The sequence below is a fragment of the Mustelus asterias genome, chromosome 4 (assembly GCF_964213995.1).
Source record: "Mustelus asterias chromosome 4, sMusAst1.hap1.1, whole genome shotgun sequence".
NCBI lineage: Eukaryota > Metazoa > Chordata > Chondrichthyes > Carcharhiniformes > Triakidae > Mustelus > Mustelus asterias.
In genome coordinates, this window is record NC_135804.1 from 25,607,540 (window position 1) to 25,630,495 (window position 22,956).

Below are 22,956 nucleotides of genomic sequence, written 5' to 3' on the forward strand. Positions count from 1 at the left end.
CCACGTTATGCTGTTGACAAGTTAAGAGCTGAATGTTCCTCCACTGCTCTGCATGTAGTGGAGGAGAATCGAGGAAACGTGGGTGGGAGGCCTATCTTACCCAAACCCCCCTGCCAAACTGGATTTTCCTCCCTCCATCCTAACATGCAAGGCTGCTGACTATACCACCCCTGCCCCGTCACATATAAACAATGCCGGAGACTGGCAATTCCATTAATTTGCCAGCATTTTGCTATTGGCACCAGGGAATGCCAGGGAAGAGGTAGTGATGGTCCTTGGCGCATTGGTAGAAGTTCTGCTGAGGCATCTTTTTCATGGGATCATAGAATGATACAGCACAGCACAAAGCCATTCAGTCCATTGTATTTGTACTGGCCCTTTGAAAGAGTTATTCGTATAGTTCTCCTATCCTCTCACCCAATAGCCCCACAAAAATTCCCCCTTCAAATCTTTATTCAATTCCATTTTGAAAGTTATTGTCTATTCTACTTTCACCATCTTTCTGACAATGCCTTCCAAATCATAAAAAACTCATTGAATACATATTTTTCTTGATGTTGCCTCTGCTAACAACTCTACAAAATGCCCTTTGAAAAGTCATGCGCTCAACATCAACTGCTCTACTCTCATCAACCCTCGCCATTTCTTCATCAAATCACAAAGAACAGAGAACAGTACAGCACAGGAACAGGCCTTTGGCCCACCAAGCCTGCACCGACACATGATGCCTTTCTAAACTAAAGACCTTTTGCCTCTACGTTGTCCATCTCCCTCCATTCTCTGTCTATTCATGTATCAAATAATTTAATCAATCAAACACAATTTACCTTTCATATGATGTGGAGATGCTGGCATTGGAAAGGGATGGGCACAGTAAGAAGTCTCACAAGACCAGGTTAAAATCCAACAGGTTTACTTGGAATCGCGAGCTTTCGGAGCGCTGCGCGGCGAGTAACTCACCTGATGAAGGAGCAGCGCTCCGAAAGCTCATGATTTCAAATAAACCTGTTGGACTTTAACCTGGTGTTGTGAGGCTTCTTACTGTACCTTTAATAAGTTCGCTTTGACTTATTAACTCATATTTTTTCGAGTGCCAATTAACTTTGTCTCAGACAAATGTTTCCCCACCACTGATTGGCTTCCTGGGTTTATCTCTCTCCTTTATTTTGAACAGGGTTTTAACATTTGCAACCTTCTAATCCTCTGGCATCATTTCCATATCTAAAGAGGATTGGAAGATTGCATTCAAAGTCTTCATAATTTCTACCCTTATTTCCCTCTGCAATGCATGGGGCATCACATCTGGACTGGATACTTTTCCACTTTGACCTTTAAGTACCTCCTCTTTATCTATTTTTGATGATGCATCCAATTTCTCTATTACCTCCTCCTTTGCTTTGATATTGGTTACATCCTCTTCTTTAGTGAAGGCAGATGCAATGTACTTGTTCAGTAACAGAGCTACGCCTTTGCCTATGCAAGTGAGCTCCGTTTTGATCCCTAATCAGATAATTATATGTTTACTAAAAATTCTTGGTTTTCCTTGTTATGTTACCAATGAATCTATACTCATGCACTTGCTTTGCTCCGCCTATTGTCCTTTTCCAGTTCTTTACATTTTTAAAATTCAGTTTGATTCTCTCCTGGGAGGAGAACTGCTGCCTCACAGTGTCAGGGACCCAGGTTCGATTCCAGCCTTGGGTGACTGTGTGGAGATTGCATGATCTTCCTGTGTCTGCGTGGGTTTCCTCCGGGTGCTCCAGTTTCCTCCCACAGTCCAAAGATGGGCGGGTTAAGTTGATTGGCCATGCTAAATTGAAGCTTCCAAAGATGTGTAGTTAGGTGAACAGTGAAAGTTACTGTGTAGCCCCAGTGGATTATCCTCGGTATTGATATTCTCGCATTTGTTTGAAATGCCTACTAAGCGAAAGAGTTTTTTAAACTTACAGCTGTATCATTTCATCTTGAGCAGTTTTAAGCAAACGTCCTATGGAAATCCTCATGATATAATACATTGTGACCATCTGACCAGTCAGCTGGAGAATTGTTTCCATTAATTATAATTATTTTTATTCATTCATGGGATCTGGGTGTTGCTGGCTGGGCCAGCATTGATTGTCTACCCAATTGCCCTTGAAAGGTTAGTGGTGAGCTGCCTTCTTGAATTGCTGCTGTCTTTATGGTGTAGGTACATCCACAGTGCAGTGAGGAAAGGAATTCAGGAATGTTTCCAGCGACAGTGAAGGAATGGCAATATTTTAATAGCCCAAACAGAAAGTTTACCACCATTGATGATCCCCTCTACAAAGTAGTGTAATGCTCAATAGGGAAGTTATGAAAGGCCATATGCACCTATTTTTTTGATTTGGGCATATTAAACTTGACAAAGTAGAAGCTGATATACTTTTATTCATGATTAAGAATGTCTCCAAAGTGTTGCATCTTTGAAGCTTCTGCTTCACAAAATAATCTATAAGGTGGGCGGTAGAAATGTTCTTAATCCTGTAATTGCTACTCTAGACCTTTCTCACGCAGTCAACCCTGAAATCTACAGTTCTCTAAATGGTGGGCTTTGGAAATCTTCCCGGGAAAATCAATCCTCAAAGAACCAGCACATTATGGGAATTGTGGTCACACGGTTGGCAGGCATAAGTGTCAGGTACACATTCCAAGAGTATCAGCACAAGTGCAAACAAGGCTGAATACCGCACTTACATCAGTGCCCACACCTTTGTGTCACTTGCAACATTTATCATGAGCAACTTTTCAGCCCACTCATGTTCTTATTAGATGAAGATCTCCATACAACGGCTCCCAACCGTACAGAGAGGATGGATGCTGGTATTTACAAGCCACCATCATTGAACAATGTGGAGAAAATGAAAGCAATGCGCCTCAAAGAAAAGAAAATGTATGGCTTTCTTAAAGATATAATTGGTATGTAGATATATTTTTAGTGCGACTATACTTTTCAAAAATTCTTTGGAAAGCAAAATTACACCATAGGGTTGAAGGCAAAAGGTGAGACAGAAAGAAGCTTGGAATTATAGATATACCAACATTATTAGTGAATTAGTAGAGTCAATAATATTTAAGAAAGAAAAGCTTGTATTTATAAGGTATCATCAATGGCATTAAGGCATACCAAAGTGCTTTATAGATAATTGAATACTTTTTGATGTTCAGTTATCATTGAAATGAAGCTGAGAAGGCAATTAGTTTGCTAAAATCGAGGTACTACAAGCAACATTGTAATAATAACAAAATAATCTGTTGTTTTTGCTGGTTGAGGGATAAATATTAGCAAGGACGCCAGGAAGAATCCTCCTGCTGTTCGTCAAAATCGTCATGGGATCTTTACCATCTGCCTGAGAGGGCAGACAGCACCGAGTGTTAATGTCCCTTCTGAAAGGTAGGACAGCTGGCAGTGCAGCTTTCCCTCAGTACTACACCCGGAGTATTATGTGCTCAAGTGTCAGGAGCGGGTTTGAAACCCAGAACCTTCTGAGATAGTAGAATAATATTACAGTGGGGTACAGCAGAAAGGAATTACTGAGCACCTGGAGAAATGTGAAGCAATCATATTCAGTAAGCATGAATTTCTGTAAGGAATAGGTGCTGCACCAACCTCATGGGCCGTATTTTATTATTACAAGGGTTTCTACCTTTCTGGTGAAAAAAATCAATGACAAATATGCCCCCTCCCCTAGCTACCACCACCCCCCCCCCCCTCCCCCCCTGCTCCAGTGACTGCCCTACAGCAATTTAACACTAAAGGGCAAGATCACACCCCTATCTGGGGAGGATGTTCCACCACCGAGGGTTGCCAGACAATCAACTGGTCCCAGCAGCGCCACTGGGAGGGGTGGTCACTGTTGGCACTACATTTTGGCCTCCAGCGAAGACTGTCACTGGAGTTGGAAAGAGAGGCACGTGGGAGTTTTGGTGGGGGAAAGCTAGGAGGTCACTTCAAGGGAGGACAGAGGTGGGTGGTAAACCCAGCTGGTGGAGTGGCAGACGTTGGTGAGGTGCCTCTGATGGATGTAGGTGGCCCATAAAGGAGGAACCATATCACTTGCGTGCCAATAGTCCAAGGAGTGGGACCTGGCAGGCTTTAAACGGGGATCCCTTCTCTAACTGTTGCTAAAACAACTGCGGCAGGGCAGGGAGAGGCCCTTAAGTGGCAATGTTGGTTACTTAAGGGCTTCACTTAGCCCTGGATCAGGTGGGATGCCTGAAGCCTGCCTTGTGGTGGGATCTGGGTGAGCAGATAGGCACCCATGGCAATATGCCAAACTTTATATACCCTGCCCAGCTGCCAACCTGCCCTTGGGGTGCATAAAATTCTGCCCCATGTAAATAATCAAGGGGTAGATAAAGGGACTGCATTGAGTGTGACTTAGCTAAACTTTTAAAACACATTACATGAGGTGCTACACAAGAAGCACGTGGCAAAGTCATTGGTATATTATATGAAGGGCAAAACAGCCACATGGATAGAGGTGGTTCTTGGATTAGTGTGTCTACTTCAAAACATTACACAGCTGAATATTACACAAACTCATTATGCATTGGTGGCTAAATTACTGAATGAAAAATACATCCTAAAGAAATATAGGCAAGAACTTGTGGTTCTTTTTATTGTGTTCACAATATTCTACCAAGCCATAGATTACGTTTGAAATGTGGTCATTTTTATTATTTAGTCAAATCTGTTGACAGTGGCTGAGGGAGGAACATTTCTCAGGGCACTGGAAGAAAATGTGATCTTTTACATCCAGCTGAATTGGCAGATGGGGTTGCAGTTGAAGACCTCATCTGAAAGATAGCACCTCTGTCTTCCCTTTGTACTGAAGATGTTAGCCTTAGATGTGCTTATATCTGTGATGCAGCTTTAACCCATAACTTTCCAAGTATGCTCTATCAACTGGTTAAGTGAGTGGGATAGAGAGAGGATGGGAAATATATGGGTGAAGATATATCGTGAAGACAAAACATATAGCAAGAGAGGGAGAAAGAATGAATTAGAATGTGAGACAGGCATTGACAAAAATGTAAGACAAAGAGGGAGAGAAAATTGAGAGAGTAGAAGATCATTGAAAAGGCAGAAAAAGAGATTGAAAATAACTTAAAGAAGCAGAGAGAGAATTGCAAGTAAAACCATAAGATATAGGAGTAGAATTAGGCCATTTGGCCCATCAAGTCTGCTCTGCCATTCGATCATGGCTGAACCCCATTCTCCCACCTTTTCCCTGTAACCTTTGATCCCCTTACCATTCAAAAACCTATCAATCTCTGTCTTAAATACACTCAGTGACTTGGCCTCCTCAGCCTTCTGTAGTGATACAAATGTATTTTGAAGTTAGTAAAAAGATCACTGCTTGTTAGTTGGAACTGTGTAAGTCATGTGAATATTAATGAAGTACTAAATCAGGAAATAGTTAAAAAGTATTATGGAAAAGTCTTATAGAAATCCGATGTGGTTGAATGTTGAACGCTTTTACATTTTGGCCAAGTTGCTACTTTAATCACTTTTGTGCCATTCTTCCAATCATTATCCATAAAGATCCAATGGATAAATCAGACATAATCAACACGGTATGTGACTGACTCCCAAATAAAGCAGCATTTTTACTGCCAGCCACTGATATGAAAGTAACTGTGACTTTTAAATCGACATGATAAATATGGTAAAAATAGGGTAAAGATAAAATGAGCTTCTTTGAATTCTCATATGCTTTTCTTCCTTTTTATTTAGCCCATGTGGGATTTCTGGTGACATTGGCTGTTATAGCTTATGGAGAGCGAAGTCCTCATTCATTTTATTTGAACAAAGCCCTCAATGATAGTTTTACCAAGAAGTTCAATGGATCTCTGACCGTCAATGACATTTATATTTGGACTGATAAAATCTTATTACCCAACCTATATGGAGATTATGAAGGTAAACCCCAAGATAATACTTAAAACAAAATAGTTGAATCCATGCTAATGATGTTGTAAAAAGCTTGCATTGGTCCTTAGACTCCCAAACAAAAGTTTGTAAATTTTAAATTTGATCGGGGTGCCCTTTAAACATGGCACCCCGATCTCAGAGCAGCCGGACTGTGCCGGTTTGTTGAGGCCCGCTGACAGCGTGAAACATACCCCCCTGTTTTGTGTGACTGAGTGTGGTAAGACCTGAAGAGAAAACCGGCCTGTTTCTTCCGAGAGAAACATGCCATTTTTCTCACTGGAACCAACGCTCTGCCATTTTTTTGGTAAGGTTCCCCTGTTGAGTGTGAATGTAGCAAGTGCAAGTAAATGTTAGGACTGATCTGAAAATCACTGTGGATTTTTGACCAGGATTTATAACTGATGGGAATTCAAGGTTACTTGGAAGTCCTCGCATTCGACAGGTGAGAGTCAAACCAGCTCCTTGCCCTGTGCCAACAAGATTCATGGATGGCATTAAGGAATGCCGTGCTCCTTACTCCTACGGTGATGAAGACATGTCGGACTTTGGGACTAAAACGAACCTCAGTGTAAACACAGAACTCCCATGGCTAACCTCTATCTGGCATTATCAGAGTGAGTCAGAGCTAAATGGATATCCGATTTGGGGAAAGCTCGCTGTTTATCGAGGAGGTGGCTTTGTGGCCGAGTTGGGAACTGAGAGCAAAACTGCAGCCAGGTAATTAAAGCTTCAACTTAAGAAAGTACAAATAAAGTATTCTGTTTGTGTGGGACATCAAAAGTGGAACAAGAAATACCATGGGCGAGATACTCCGGCTTCTCAGCCATGTTTTCCCTGGTGTGCTGTTCCCTCGTGGCGGGATTCTCTGGTCCTGCCACTATCTATGGGATTTTCCATTGCTGCCACGCTGCCGGGAAACCCGCGGGCGAGGGTGCGCTGTTGGTGGGACTGGAAAATCCCACTGGCAGGAACGACCGGAGAAGGTTTCTACAGGAGAATCATAAGAAATAGGAGCAGCAGTAGGCCTGCTCCACCATCAATAAGATTATGGTTTATCTGACCTAGACTTCAACTCAACTTCATGCCCATGCTTCATAACCTTTGACTTCTCTAGAATTTTAAAAATTGCCTCTCGCAGCCTTGAATATATTCAATGACTGAGCTACCGCGGAGCTCAGGGGTAGACAACGCCAACAATCAACAAACCACTGAGGAAAAAAATCCTCTCATCTCCATCTTAAATGGGAGCCCCCATGGCCCTATTTCTAGATTCCCCCTCAAGAGGAACTTTCTGTCAACATCGATCCTTTCAAATCCCCCCTCAGAATCTTGTATGTTTCAATAAAATTGCCTGTCATTCTTCTAAACTCCGGTAGGTGTAAGGCCAACCTGCCCAATCTCTGCGCATTAGAAATTCTGGCAATAATCTGTTTGTTTTATTGTTAGTCATGATGTGGAGATGCCGGCGTTGGACTGGGGTAAACACAGTAAGAAGTTTGTGTGGCTTTTGCTACCAAATAAACCTGTTGGACTTTAACCTGGTGTTGTTAAACTTCTTACTGTGTTTTATTGTTGTCATTGATTGCTGTGGCACCTTCCTGGCCTGCCCTGTAACAGGTCACAAAACCCTTTTTCAAGTTGACCATTATCCCAGTGCGATAATCCGATGTGCAATCACACGTCACTGTACTTTTCTCCTACAGAAGGCCTCGACTGAATCTGAAAAAGAAATATAACATTTTTACTTTCATTACTTATGCAAAACAGGATGCTCTAATTCAGTGATGGGCAACTTAGCTTAGTGAGTGGGCCACATGAGAGGCCGTTCTCCTTCTCTGTGGGCTGCAAGATTGAAATCAGGCTTGTTACTAAACATGACCCCATGGATAAGATTAGGTACATTTAACACATGCCAAATATTTTGTAACAAGTTATATAAAATGCTTAATCATTCATTCATTAATAGAACTGTCATCAACTTCAGATGGTAAAAACAAAAGAAATATTTTTGTTTACCTTACTTGAAGTGCAAAGGTAACATTAAAAAGCGCAACCTCCCATATCCACCGGTGTCATAACCAAGGCTGTCTCTCAGGGTAAGATAATTCTGCTGACTGCACTTGTGTACCCAGAATTTGCAGGATGTACCAATTGAACTGTAGCAACACTTCGATTTGGGTGCAGAGGGAACACACGCCTCTCACACTCATTGTTTACAATCAGTACGCACCTCACTTCACTTGCCCCTGCTTTATGTATCGTTTTAGCACAGTGGCACAGTGGTTAGTACTGCTGCCTCACAGCACCAGGGACCCACTTCGATTCCCGGCTTGGGTCACTGTCTGTGTGGAGTCTGCAAGTTCTCCCTGTGTCTGCGTGGGTTTCCTCCGGGTGCTCCAGTTTTCTCCCACAGTCCAAATGATGTGCTGGTTAGGTGCATTGGCCATGCTAAATTCTCCCTCAGCGTACCCGGACAGGCACCGGAGTGTGGCGACGAGGGGATTTTCACAGTAACTTCATTGCAGTGTTAATGTAAGCCTACTTGTGACGCTAATAAATAAAATTTAAACTTTAATACCAGTCGGAGAAAAGCTACGCAGATGGAAAGCAGTGAAATTTGGCAACCCTGTGTGTGGGCAATGGTCAACAAAATGTTTTTGCGGGCTGCAGTCAGACCTCTGATGAGCCCATGGTCCCGATCAACTTAGAGGAATGTGGCTGATAACAGTTAGATATTTAACCAGCAGGGGGAGCAACATTGCTCCTTCTTCGCGCAATGAGTTCAGGGGAGGAGAAGATCATCCCTCTGTGTAATAATCATGTGTTTATATCATTATCATCATTGGAGCATTTGACTTCTGTGAATAAAAAATGGACTTGCTGTTTCATTATGATCCAGAACTTTTTGGAAATGATTATTACTCAATTGCCAAGCCATCTGCTTTATGTAAATGCTCTGGTTTGCATCGTGAATTCACAAACAGTATGTTGGATTCTTTCACTTCACCAGATGTGACATGCGGCGTAGGAATTAGTAAAACTGAGTTTAGTTGTTTAGTTTCCAATTGGAAGACTGCCTGACAAACCTCAGTTGAAGAGTTAACACCCCCAAAACCCATCGAAGAGTACAGTCACTTCCTAATTTCCGTGACGATTTCCCTCTCAATTACATGTTATTAGCAAGTTTTAAAAATCTTGCTCTTAATCCCCTTATCTAGGTCAATTATGAATGTGTGAATAGTGAGAGCCACAGGGCCAATTCCTGATGGATGTTGTATTCATTAAAGCAGTTTTTAATAGCTATAATAACCCATTTATAGCTTTTCTGTTCTTGATTGGCTTAATCTGAGTCTCCATGACCTTTTCACCAGTTTCAAGTGTTCTAATTTTCAAAGCTTGTCCTTTGTGGGAAGAAAGATCTTCAGCAAATGTCTTTTGAAACTTCCTTTATGCATTTATGATTTTTTTCCACCCTGAAGTTGCTGCTTCCCAACCACAACCTTCCTCTTGAGATGCCATCATCATTTTGGCTCACAGTTTATTTTTGGACGCACAATTGCAGACCTTTTTTCCCCATTAGACCACATGTTTCGTCAATTCATCTCCAATATTTTGATGGGATAATAAAGGTTTTCTACTTTTCCCTGCAGAGTTTTGAAATATCTAAAGGACAACAGCTGGGTAGATATGTACACCAGAGCCATCTTTGTAGAGTTCACGGTTTACAATGCGAATGTAAATCTGTTTTGTGTAGCCACACTGATGCTGGAGATGAAAGCTATTGGTAAGAGATAAACCTATTTTGCTTTGATTGTATATTATGCAGTCATTACTAAGAGAATGGGACTGTGAGAAGAACTGGCCAACAACAGCTAAGTGAAGGAAAGAATACATTTGTGATTAGGCCACACTGTGTACATTTCTGGTCACCCTATTATAGAAAGGATATTATTTAAACAAAAAGAGTGCAGAAAAGATTTACTAGGATGCTACCGGGACTTGATGGTTTGAGTTATAAGGAGAGGCTGGATAGACTGGGACTTTTTTCCCTGGAACATAGGAGACTTAGGGGTGATCTTACAGAGATCTATAAAATAATGAGGGGCACAGATCAGCAAGATTGTCAATATCTTTTCCCAACAGTAGGGGAGTCTAAAACTAGAGGGCACAGGGGGTTTAAGGTGAGAGGGGAGAGATACAAAAGTGTCCAGAGGGGCACTTTTTTCATACAGAGGGTGGTGAGTCTCTGGAACAAGCTGCCAGGGGTAGTACTGGAGGTGGGTACAGTTTTGTCTTTTAAAAAGCATTTAGGCAGTTACCTGGGTAGGATGGGTATAGAGGGATATGGGCCAAACGTGGGCAATTAGGACTAGCTTAGTGGTTAAAAAAGAAGGGTGGCATGTACAAGTTGGGCTGAAGGGCCTGTTTCCATGCTGTAAACCTCTATGACTCTATGACTCTCTGATTCAGGCTATTACCCATATGGAGGATACATGCTCACATGGGGGCCCAATTGTTTCGTTGTAAATTCTATTTAATCCTATACACTCGTGATGAGGTTCATGCTTCTGGAGAATTTATCAGAAAAAAGTTGTAACTCTATAACTATTTTGATTAATTTGCCCATTTAGATGGAGTTATGAATATCTCTATTAAAAGCAAAATGAAAATCTGGAATTAAAACAGAAAATGCTGAAAAGACTCAGCAGGTCGGGCAGCGTCTTTGGAAAGGGAAAGGGAGCTAATGTTTTGAGTCAATGAGACAGATGTCTGTTTCCCTTTTCCACAGATGTTGCCAGACCTGCTGAGTCTTTCCAGCATTTCCTCTTTTTATTATCTATGAACACCTCTGGTTGATTGATACTGTTGCTCTTGGGTGAATTTAATGCGGCTCATCGCAACGGGAAACTTGACAACCAGGCCAGGTTAAATATGGGGATGTCTGCACATCAGTCACTCAATAGTGAGAAAAGCTCCCATGGCGAAGTTGAAGGCAGGAAAGTGCCAACTGAGGGAAACTCACCCACTTGTGGTGGCATGTCATTTAGGATCATTAATGAGCCAGTTGATCCCATTATCCCTGAGCCCACTGGGACTTAATGGTGGCAAAGGGATTAAATGGGAGCCACATGGCATTCCCGTGCTTCCCAAAGCTGCCCAGCAAACCCGCCAGTGGTCCACCGGAGATCCCTCATTGGCAGGACTCTATCCAAGGTCAAGGGACTTGCATTGGGAAGGGAGAGGCCACTGAAGGCCACCCCTTTCCCACCTCATGATCCTCACTCACCTGAGTCAAGGATCCAATGATGATCCTGGTGAAGTTCTGGTGAACATGCTGGCAATGGAGAATTGCCGGTCTCTGACTGGCTGGCACCAACAGTTCTACCAAACAGCAGCTCCTTAGCAATAACCTGCTCACGGACGCTCAGTTTGAGTTCCACCAGGGTCACTCAGCTCCTGACCTCATTGCAGCCTTGGTTCAAACATGGACAAAAGAGCTGAATTCCAGAGGTGATGTGAGAGTGGCTGCCCTTGATATCAAGACAGCATTTGACCGAATGTGGCATCAAAGGGCCTTAGCAAAACTGGAGTCAATGGGAATGTGGGTGTACCTACACCTCAGGGACTGCAGTGGTTCAGAAAGACATCTCACCGCCACCTTTCCAAGGGCAATTAGAGATGGGCAATAAATGCCAGCTGAGCCAGTGAACCCCGCACTCCATAAAGGACGTTTAAAAAAGTCCCTTAGGTGAGATATAATAAAACAGTTGGACCAGAAATCTTTGTTGAAGTGCTCTAATATTTATCACTGATTCCTTATATTTGGTGCTGAGGAATACTCAAACACTTGGCCATATTTACAGTATCGCTGGAAATCCTCATCAGCTGTAAACTTCATTCTCCAGGTGTCTTCCTTGGCAATGTGGAAATGGAGATCATCCGGCTTTACCAATATGTGGACCAGAATTATTCTTCCATCATTGGAGCACAAATCATCTTCTTACTGATTGTTATTTATTATATGGTTATGCAGGTAGGTGGGAAGTGAAGTTAGAGAATAGAGGTGTAATCCTGGAAATGGTGTCGTATGATTATATTAATGTACCAGACTCCTTTGCCCTTTTACTGAGGTAAGAATCTGTCCAATGCCTCCATTAAAAGGACGAAGCAATTTGATACAAACCCATGGCGTGTTCACATGATATTTTCATGAAGTGTCAACAAGCAGCTGCTGCCCTTCAGAGTGTGTGCTATGAGAACACTATCGTTGGCAAACAAGAGTTCACTTAGTAGTTGTAATGTGATCTTTGCATGAGATCTGAGCCTTTGCAGACTCACGGGGTTGTCGCCTGTCCTGAACTGAATGTGTACGTCTGTGCCAAGATCTTTGAGTGCACACAAGAGCCTGGCCGAAAAGTAGATTGCAAACAGAACTGGAGCCATTATGCAGCCTCACATGGTACCATTAGTGACAGGAAAGATATCTGGGGCACCGTTCCGCATCACACTGGACATGATTCTATCACGAAATGAGCTGACGACCCTCCTCATTGTCCCAGAGCAGCCATATTCATACAGCACCTTCCACAGGTCTTCAAGTTTGAAGACTTTTGGTCAGGTCATTGAACACCATGCAGAGATCCTTGCCCAATTCCTGTGATTTATTTGTTTGATCATTTTGACTGCTCCTTGTTTGGCACGAAAGCCCCACTGGGATTCTCAGGTACACCAAGATGAGCGACAATCCTGTGAGACCAACTTGCGCAAGAATTTCTCCTGGCGTGAAGTGAAGTGAAATACCACAATAGTTGCCACAGATGGACATGTTTCCCTTCCATTTGTACAGGTGAATTATGGAAACATCCTTATAATCTCGGGGCATAATGTCCTGGTTCCAGATTAGACAGAAGAAGTGAGTTTCCTAACTCCCCTAATTTTCCTAACTGTCATCAAGTCATCTCAACATTTGAGGAAAACAAAATGTGATTGGTACAGAACAAGTGAGGACAACACAGAGCCAGTAGTGCCTTTACCGACCCCTCCAATAGGGACTTCATGTGGAATCTCTGCAAATGATGGTTTAGTTTAACATTACATATGAGATGATATCAACCTCGACAGTGAATAATTGATCTTCTTGCTGAACACTCATCCATCGAAGCAGCAGGGGAATTCATTGTGTAGTGTAATTGTCAGCTTATAGTGTCCCATTCTCTCTTTTCACTAGTCATTGATTTTTAATATGTGTTGGACAGATTCTTACCTCAGTTAAAATAGTGGGCAAAGGAGTCCGGGGCGGCATGGTGGCACAGTGGTTAACACTGCTGCCTCACAGTGCCAGGGTCCCAGATTCAATTCTGGCCTCGGGTCACTGTCTGTGTGGAATTTGCACATTCACCCCGTGTCTGCGTGGGTTTCCTCCGGGTGCTCCAGTTTCCTCCCACAGTCCAAAGATGTGTGGGTTAGGTTGATTGGCCATGCTAAATTGACCCTAGTGAAAGGGGATTAGCAGGGTAAATGCCTGGGGTTGCGGGAGTAGGGCCCAGGTGGGATTGTGGTCGGTACAGACTTGATGGGCCGAATGGCCTCCTTCTGTACTGTAGGGATTCTATCTGCTGATAATGATAACAAGGGCGAGCCATTCTCCATCTGCATGATAGAATGGTGTCCCCCCACTATTCTCACCCCCCAATCCACAGGCTTTGCTTCTGTACATAATACAGCCCTGTATTGAGTTCACAGAAGTTGTGTTTACTGTGCACAATGTGCTTTAATGCTAATCTCCTGCCAAAATCAACCATGAAGGCTTTGTTCAATAAAGAGCTGGATTCTGCAACCTCATCCACACCTGGGATTCTCCTGTCTTGCCACAGTGAATGGAGATTTGGATGAGTGCCAATTAGGAAGTATATAATGCAGCCCATCCTATCAAACGGCAGACTTAATAAGTTTATTCTCAGTCAATAATAATCCCTTAATAATCCCTATTTTTAATTAAAAAATGAGGAGCAGCTACTTTCTAGCTATGTAAAGGTTTCTGTCTGCTTTTTTAACCAGTTCACTCCTGAAACCACTTATTCCTTGTGGAACTGTTGTCCAGGTGATCTTCTAGCCTCTCACCAAAGTGGCTGCTTTGAGAGTCTTGACAGTGCGTGTCAACAGGCTGCTTCATTATGGAGCTGATGTCAACACAGCCCTCAGGGGAGGCAATAGCCTCGTGCTATTATCGCTAGAATATTAACCCAGGAACTCAGCCTAGGTTTGAATCCCATCATGGCAGACGGTAGAATTCAATTTTAAAAATCTGCAATTGAAAATCTGATGGTCATGAAACCATTGTCGATTGTCAGAAAAACCCATCTGATTCACTAATGTCCTTTAGGGAAAGAAATCTGCCATCCTTACCTGGTCTGGCCTACATGTGACTCCAGAGCCACAGCAATGTGGTTGACTCTCGGGCAACTAGGGATGGGCAATTAGTGCTGGCCAGCCAGCGATGCCCGTGTCCCACCAATGAATAAAAAGATGTGCTGTTGGCCCTTGTACAGCTCCAGTTGGACCATAAGATTGTGATCAAGTCAATGTTCCCCTCCTGTCACGGGGAGATTGAGGCTAGTTTGTAACATTCCTGTTGGCCCTCTGACTGAGAATAAAGCTACTTCAGCACCAAGATGGAAACTCATTGATTTAACTAAACATTTCATTAACCAGCTGAACCAACGGAGGCTTTATCCTTCTATCTGATTATCCCTCTCTCCACTCGCATTGTCTGTACCTGTAAAGACTTGATTACCTGCAAAGACTCGCATTCCAACCATTATCTTGCAATTGCATCTCTGTCTATATATGCTGTGTTTGTGAATCCAACTCTCCACTCTCCTGAGGAAGGAACAGCGCTCCGAAAGCTCATGATTCTAAATAAACTTTAACCTGGTGTTGTGAGACTTCTTACTGTATCAGAGGGTTTGCCACGTTCGTAAGTAAAGACTTTAAAGCGATATTAACTCTGTAATCATAAAACACCAACAATAACTGCGGACAATGTTTGAATTTAGGTACATTTGGAGTTTAACGTGTTAAAAGAAACAATGAAAGAAAAATCTGATGTGCAATTTAAACACAACATCGTGATTGTGAAGAGAGATGTTTATTACCAATCTATCCAGATTTACTCAAACGATATATCCTCTTTCAGGGAAAACTCCTAAAGCAGAAAGGAATGGAGTACTTCTGGGACAAATGGAACCTGATTGATTTGGCCATTGTCCTGTGCAGCTGGAGTGCTTTTGGATTGTATATAAAACGAGCCGTGCTTGGAGCGAGAGTTATAAATGACTACCTGCAAAACCGGGACAGGTTGTTAATCAAATCCTTATACCCCACATAGTGTTGAAGATTCAGATCAGTGATCATTGAAGTTCTGCTGCCTGGGTCCGTGCTCAGCATTACCTTTTGCTGGGTGATGCAATCCATTGGCTTAAGCATTTAAATTTACAGTTGAGAGAGACAGAAGTATTTTACACTCCAGCTAGTGCTCAGGGTAAGCATAAACTCCTGGGGCCTGAATTTTTCACCTGTGGGTCTGGGAACAAGCACGAAACATGTTCCTGGCTGCAGCTGGCTCCAGAGCGCAATTTCCCGCAGGGAGGTTAATTAACGGGCATTTACAGTGAAAAATACTCTGTGAAAGGCTGTGAGCGCTGCCGGGGAGGGCAGGCACTAAGAACAGGGATAGTGAGGGCTGGTGTTTCTAATGTACTCCCTCTGCAGAACTGCCCTACGGAGCTGCTGACCTGTGAAAAATAAATATTGATGTTAGAACTACACTGAGTGTCCAGGCTGCACAATCATACACAGGCCTCAGTCACTCGACACATTTGGGAATTTTATCTTAACCCTGACAGTTCACCCTGTCCTGGATCCAGATTGCAGCTAAAATAGAACAATTTAATTGCAGATTGAAGAAGAAATTAGCAGCTGCAGCCATGGTCCTCTGGGTGCAAGAGCAATCATAGTTTTACAATTTACTTTAAGAAACTTTCTTTAAGTATTCAATGTGTATGGAACAGAAGGTAATTACTGCTGACTCACCCTGAACAAATAAAACTTCTTCGAGCCGCACTTGGAGATTGAATCGCACATAATGTCTGTTTATTCACCGGTATGAAGTTCAACATTCATCTTAGAATTAGGCTCCAAAATGCTCCACTTTAAATTCTCTTATTTTTGAAACTGTTATCACATTCCCAAGAATGTTAACCAGGCTATCTGGTTAAGATAAATACAGCAGTATTTCTGACTATGGCTATCCTTTTTCCATTCACTTTTTTGGCATCACGTCCATGTCACCTTGAACCTTTTTTGCTCTATTTACATAAGCAGTCTAATAAACTTTTAAACCCCTATTTCCTGAAGCAGCCAAAGTCCCTGAGTTGTGCCAGAGAGTATTCTCCCAGAGAGTGCTCTAAATAACAGCGATCTCAGTCTATCTTTTTCTTTAATGCCCTGCATTTTGCATTATGCTGTGAACAGTATCAAGAGTTATGACGGTGAGTTAATGTGATGCATCAATAATGCCCATGGATAACATTGATAAATATGATTTTGTTTTACACACACAATTATTAATTCTGCCGACAATGCAGATTGGGCATGATCTCTGCTAATTTTACATGCACCGTAATGTGAAATCATCCTTCTACTTCTGAATAAGCCTCAATTGCACTGATTATATTTTCTGATATTTATTTAACCCAATGCACTTTGTGAGTGTGAGTATCCCTTGATCTTTATATTTTGAAATTACTTCAGTGTCTGCGATGCAGCCTGACATCTGAAAATATGAAAGGTGATGTATAAATCCAAGCTCTTACTTCCAGTCTTTGCATCTATTAATTCTGGCGTTTCCTTGCTGCCCCGTGCCAAACACTACTTAAGGCAGACAGGAAAGAGGGAGCGAGGGAAAGAAAGAATTTCATTTATTTATCGCCTTGCCACATCCTCAGGACATCTGAAAATGCTTCCCGTCCAAGGGCAATTACGTTTGAAGCGTACTCACTCTTGTTTTGTGGACACATGTGGTAGCCAAGTTGGGAATATGTCTCACAAGTACCAGGGACCCGGGTTGGATTCCCGGCTTGGGTCACTGTCTGTGCGGAGTCTGCACGTTCTTCCTGTGTCTGCGTGGGTTTCCTCCGGGTGCTCCGGTTTCCTCCCACAGTCTGAAAGACATGCTGGTTAGATGCTAAATTTTCCCTCGGTGTACCCAAACAGGCGCTGGAGTGTGGCAACTAGGGGATTTTCACAGTAACTTCATTGCAGTGTTAATGTGAACTTACTTGTGACACTAATAAATAAACTTGAAATTTTAAACATTAGATTTAGCAAATGATCTGTAAATTTGATTGGGTTGTTTGAGGATCAGGATACTGGGAGAATTCCCTATTCTTCTTTGAGTAGTTTTATAGGATCTTTTACATCCAGAAAAGACCAGTTACGTTTACCTATTACCAGTACCTATTACGTTTGACATCTGATATTGAGACTAATAGTCGGCCACAAAGACAGTGGGAGTAAACTAACAGTTTGTTAACAGGTCTTTATCCTAGCATAGTCAGCACAAGACTGGTTGGGCAAGCTCCAAGTTGTGGGTTACCTGACCCGTTCTCTTAAAGGGGCATGCTCCAACATACATATCAATGACTTGTTCCCACATCTCTACCTGAATTGTTCTGAGCTGGCATGGCACAATGGTGACTCCAAAGCCTGTTTTGCATTGAGTGTAATAATTATACCCACCTGAACATCTGAAGACCGAAGACTTCAGCATGATAAAACCTATTGATATATTTTTTTCAAAACCATTGTAAATCTAAATTGATATTGTTGGTGCTTACTTCCAGGTTTGTAAATTTCTATGAGGCTGCAATTGTAGACTCCGGTCTGGGATATGTTATTGCTTTCCTGGTGTCACTCGCTACTGTTAAATTGTGGAAACTGCTACGTTTGAATCCCAAGATGCACCTGATTACTTCTTCACTGCAGAGAGCCTGGGGTAATCTTCTGGGGATTCTGTTCATCTTCATTGTGTTGCTTGTTGCCTACTCCTCTGTGGTAAGCAACTTATATCTCCACAATACCAAATATTTTTAGATCACTGCTGTCATTGTTTAGATTCAGACTATTTTGCAGGAACATATGTGAGCAGGTATCATGTTATGTTGGATCTTAATGAAATGGGAAAATCGGTCCTCTGAAACTTAAATTAATCCAAACTGGATATACTTTAAACAGTGTGAAGTTCATTTTGGACTGGAAAGTAATTGTGGCACTTATTCCCAAGGTACTGTGGCTGGGGGTCGGTTTAGCTCAGTTGGCTGGATGGTTGGTTAGGAAGGCAAAATGATGGCAACAGTGTGGGTTCAATTCCCATACAGGCTGACGTTATTCATGAAGGCCCCACCTTCTCAACCTTACCTCTCGCCTGAGGTGTGGTGATCCTCAGGTTAAATCACCACCAGTCAGCCTATGGTTATCTGGGATTATGGCGATTTTATTGTTTTTCTAATAGTGACCACTGAAAATGTTCTATTTAGATCTATCCAGATATTGCCATCTGGGTTGAGAAAATGGATAAAAATTTGAATTTGAAACTTCACATTATTCCTGTTGTTGGACAATCCGATGGCCTGACCTTGTGCCCAAAGAATCTCATTGGTCTGCATGCGTGATTCTCTGTGCAATCACAGCAAAGCCATGGAAAACAATGTCAACCAAATAGGGACAAGGGCCAAGAGGTGGATTAAGCCATTGGTGTGGCCTAAGAGGAGGCCACCAGCCAGATATTGGTACAGCATGCAGGAATATCAAAAGGGAGGCTTTTGATGTGTTAAAATTTGGAAATATATCAATGAAAACATTCATTTTTATGAAAGCACTATTGCCAGGAAAAAGAATAGGGGGGCAATTCTCCCAAAAAGATTTTATGGGTGGTATTTTACAACCTCGGGCGAGGCTCGTAAAATTCTGCCTGAGGCCAACAGAGAATTCTGTTCTGTGATCCTCGCCCGTCCCTATTCCGGGGCAGACAAGGCGGTAAAATTCCAGCCTAAGTGTTGAATTTGCATAAAAACTGGAGTAAATCACGCTGGTTTTTTCAGCAGGATTTTCAAAATGAATCTCCCACACTCTGTGCGCTGCAGAGTGCACTAACGTGATTCAATTCAGAAATCACTGAAGAGGTTGGCAGTATAGTGCTGCACGGGCCACTGCGCATGCGCCAATCTGTCAGCACAGTGACCCCTGTCCGCTGGCCTTCCGATTGCTGGCCAGCTCAATCACTGGCCAGCCCCCTGACCCCTGCATCACCGGCCCTCCCACACCCTCAAGATCAACTTCGAACCATATATTTATGCCATTACTAAGTATGTCTATTTCCACCTCCGCAACATTACCTGACTCTACCCTACCTCCGCTTACCTGCTGCTGAAACCCTCACCTACTCCCTCATTTATCTCCACACTTAACTATTCCAATTAACTCCTGGTTGGCCCCCATCTTCCACTCTTCGTAACAATCTCATCTGAAAGACTAATGCTTGAGCCCTTGCTGACGTAAAGTCTCATTCACCCATCATCTCATGCCTACTGATCAACATTGGCCATCGGTTAAGCAACAGCTCAACTTTAAAATTTGCATCCCTGCTTGCAAATCCTTCCATTGCCTCATCCTCCCCTATTTCTGGGACTTTCTGCAGTCCAGCACTCTGAGATACTTGCTCTCTTCTGACTCTGGCCTCTTGAGCATCGCCGATTTTGGTTACTCTACCATTGCCTTCAGCTGCCAAGGCCCTAACCTCTGGAGTTCCCTCCCTCAGCCTCTCTATCTTGCTTTCCTCCACTCTTTAAAACTTCCTCCTTTGACCAAGCTTTATTCATGGTTTGTAACATCCCTTTATGTGGCTCTGTGCCACATACTGTTTGACGACACTCCTCTGAAGTATGTTGGGATGTTTTACCACGTTAAAGGTGCTATGTAAATGAAAGTTCTTATTGTATATTTTATCACTGAGAGGAATATCAGAAAGTCACATGGACACAGCTGAGTTCGCAATTTAATTGCCCACCCACAGTAACATACAACCCTTTTGTGCTGGGCCTTACATTACAGTTTATTAATGAGTTCATTTCTCTCCCACAGTGTTACTTGGTGTTGGGTTTGAACTTATCCACCTACAGGACTTTCAGTAGTTCAATGGTAACAATTATTCGCCTGCAGCTTGGAGCCTTCAACTACGATGAGGTGGGATATCACTAACGTATAGTTTAGGATATGCTTCATGTGTATAAACATAGAAAATAGGAACAGGAGGAGACCATTCAGCCCCTTCGAGCCTGCTCGCCATTCATGATGATCATGGCTGATCCTCCCACTCAATAACTTGATCCCCATATCCTTTAATCCCCTTCACTTCAAGTGGTATATCTAACTGCTTCTTGAAATATAGCAGAAGTATAGCAGAAGGGACAGAAATTCCCAGGACAATTTGCTCACTGACCAATTGTATATGCCGCAAATTGGGATGAATAACTGTTGGTAAATGTTTATGGAGCAGTAATTTTTGTATAACACAAAGTATGTATTGGTGAAAGGTTCTACCTCTTTGGAAGTTTATCCAGACATCTAATCCTTCCACTGACACTCGCCTAACCCCTGCATTCATTTAATTTCTCACTCAATGTCACCATGGTAATTGTCATATACCCTAGTAAGGAGTCTCACAATAGCAGGTTAAAGTCCAACAGGTTTATTTGGAATCATGAGCTTTCGGAGCGCCGCTCCTTCATCAGATGAGTGCAGCGATAAATGAATGTTTGGCATGCACTCACCTGATGAAGGAGCAGTGCTCAGAAAGCTTGTGATTCCAAATAAACCTATTGGAGTTTAACATGATATTGTGAGACTTCTTACTGTGCCCACCCCAGTCCAATGCCGGCATCTCCACATCATGTCACAGACCCTCGCATCGTATCAATGTTTATCCATTTTTTAAATGAATCATTTATCACTAGGAAGAGAAAGAGGTTTGATAAAGGATGAAAAGGAGAAGAGCATAAAGTTGGTGGATTAGTCATTATCAATTATCAATAAATGTCAGAAGCATCTGTGTGAAAACTCTGTGTGAAGTTTGCACGTTCTCCCCATGTCTGTCTGGGTTTCCTCCGGGTGCTCCAGTTTCCTCCCACAGTCCAAAGATGTGCAGGTTAAGTGGATTGGCCATGCTAAATTGAGTGTGGGGGACTAGCTAGGGGAAATACGTGGGGTTACGGGGATATGGCCTGAGTGGGGATTCTTGTAGGTGGAGTCTAAATGGGCCAAATGGTCTCCTTCTGCACTGTAGGGATTCTATGATTCTATTCTGTGATTCATTTCTGCCAACAGGAGGCAAAATTAACCAAAGAGGCTTTATTAAATTTGTTTTTGGGATATGCCAATTCGTAGTTGTGTTGGAAAGGTGATGGTGTTTGGTATGAAACCAGGGGAGTACATTTGGTGACGGTGCTCCCATCCTACTGTGTTAGGATTGTTCTGGCCACCACATGCCTTTCGAGGGTTTTATAAGCCAGATGCCTAGTTTGGGACAGGAACTATATGCAAGCCTGATTGACTACACTTGTGAGATTTGGAGGGATTGTGAAATGACTTTTAGTGTAGTGTAGACCAGTTCACATTGCTTGATCCAAGAGGGTAATCGTTTGTTTGATGTGTTATTACAACACACATTGCCACAGTATCACTGCGCCATCTATGATCTAAACTGTGCAACTGCGAGATCTATTTCTAGAGCTTCAGCAAAATTGAGTAATAGTGAAGATTGAGTTGGATGGATTTTGATGCAGAATCCTAAAATTTTACCATCTGGTACATTTTAATATACTCAAATTCTTAAATCTGAAACCGTAAAGAAAATAGAAACTCTGCACATTGTTCTTCAAACTCAAACTTCTTTTCTGATAATATTGCGGAAAATATTAAGCCTATTCTATAAATGTGCAGATTTTCCTGTCTGCTCGTGCAACGCGTAACAATTTCTCTGATCTGGGTTCAATTCCGACCTGGGGTCTGTCTCTGTGGAGTTTGCACATTCTCCCCGTGTCTGCGTGGGTTTCCTCCAGGTGCTCCGGTTTCCACCCACACTCAAAAGATGTGCAGCTTAGGTGGATTGGCCATGCTAAATTGTCCCTTCGTGTCCCAAGATGTGTAGCTAGGGGGATTAGTGGGGTAAATATGTGGGGCTACAGGGATAGTGCGGGGGCGTGGGCCTGGGAAAGATGCTCTGTCGGAGAGTCAGTATAGACCAATGGGGCAAATGGCCTTCTTCTGCACTGCAGGGATTCTATGGAAGTGCAGCCCCAAAAGAGGGATGAATGCAACAGATTTTATAATATATTTTATAGCAATGATTGTAATAATGTTATAGGCCCAGTTATTTTCTTTACTTTATTTACTGGTGGTTGCTGCTGCTGAGTGTTTGATATTTGAAGACTTATTGTCGCTTTGGATACTTATTTATAAACTGTGAATTACAACAATTATTTTTCTCTTTCTCTTGCTCAGGTGATGGGAACTACTCCATTCATGGGTGCATTTATCATTAGTACCTGTGTTATCTTCATGACGTTTTTCATCTTAAACGTTTTTGTTTCTGCCTTACTTGTGTCCTTCAGTGAGGAACGGCATCACCCAATGGTTTGTATCGGAAAGAACTCGGACTGTTTATTTTGGTTTTGCTGAAATAAACTGCAGAAACACACTTACACACACACGCACACACACATACCCACACACACACACACACCCAAACACACACCCACACACACACCCACACCGACAGATACACACGCACACACACACACACACGCACACACACACAGACAGACACACACACACACGCACCCACACACACATACACATACATACACACACATACATACATACAC

General features: G+C 42.6%; 1 protein-coding gene across 1 annotated transcript in view; it reads left to right on the forward strand.

The window, feature by feature from the left end:
• Positions 1-22,956, forward strand: part of LOC144493078 (polycystin-1-like protein 2) — a 91,223-nt gene that overhangs the window by 62,714 nt on the left and 5,553 nt on the right. The window contains exons 25-33 of the mRNA XM_078211951.1: positions 2,791-2,937; positions 5,759-5,944; positions 6,346-6,673; positions 9,607-9,740; positions 11,863-11,990; positions 15,153-15,313; positions 17,860-18,070; positions 20,156-20,257; positions 22,574-22,705. Coding sequence (XP_078068077.1) covers positions 2,791-2,937; positions 5,759-5,944; positions 6,346-6,673; positions 9,607-9,740; positions 11,863-11,990; positions 15,153-15,313; positions 17,860-18,070; positions 20,156-20,257; positions 22,574-22,705 — 1,529 coding nt within the window. The remainder of the gene's footprint in view (positions 1-2,790; positions 2,938-5,758; positions 5,945-6,345; positions 6,674-9,606; positions 9,741-11,862; positions 11,991-15,152; positions 15,314-17,859; positions 18,071-20,155; positions 20,258-22,573; positions 22,706-22,956) is intronic.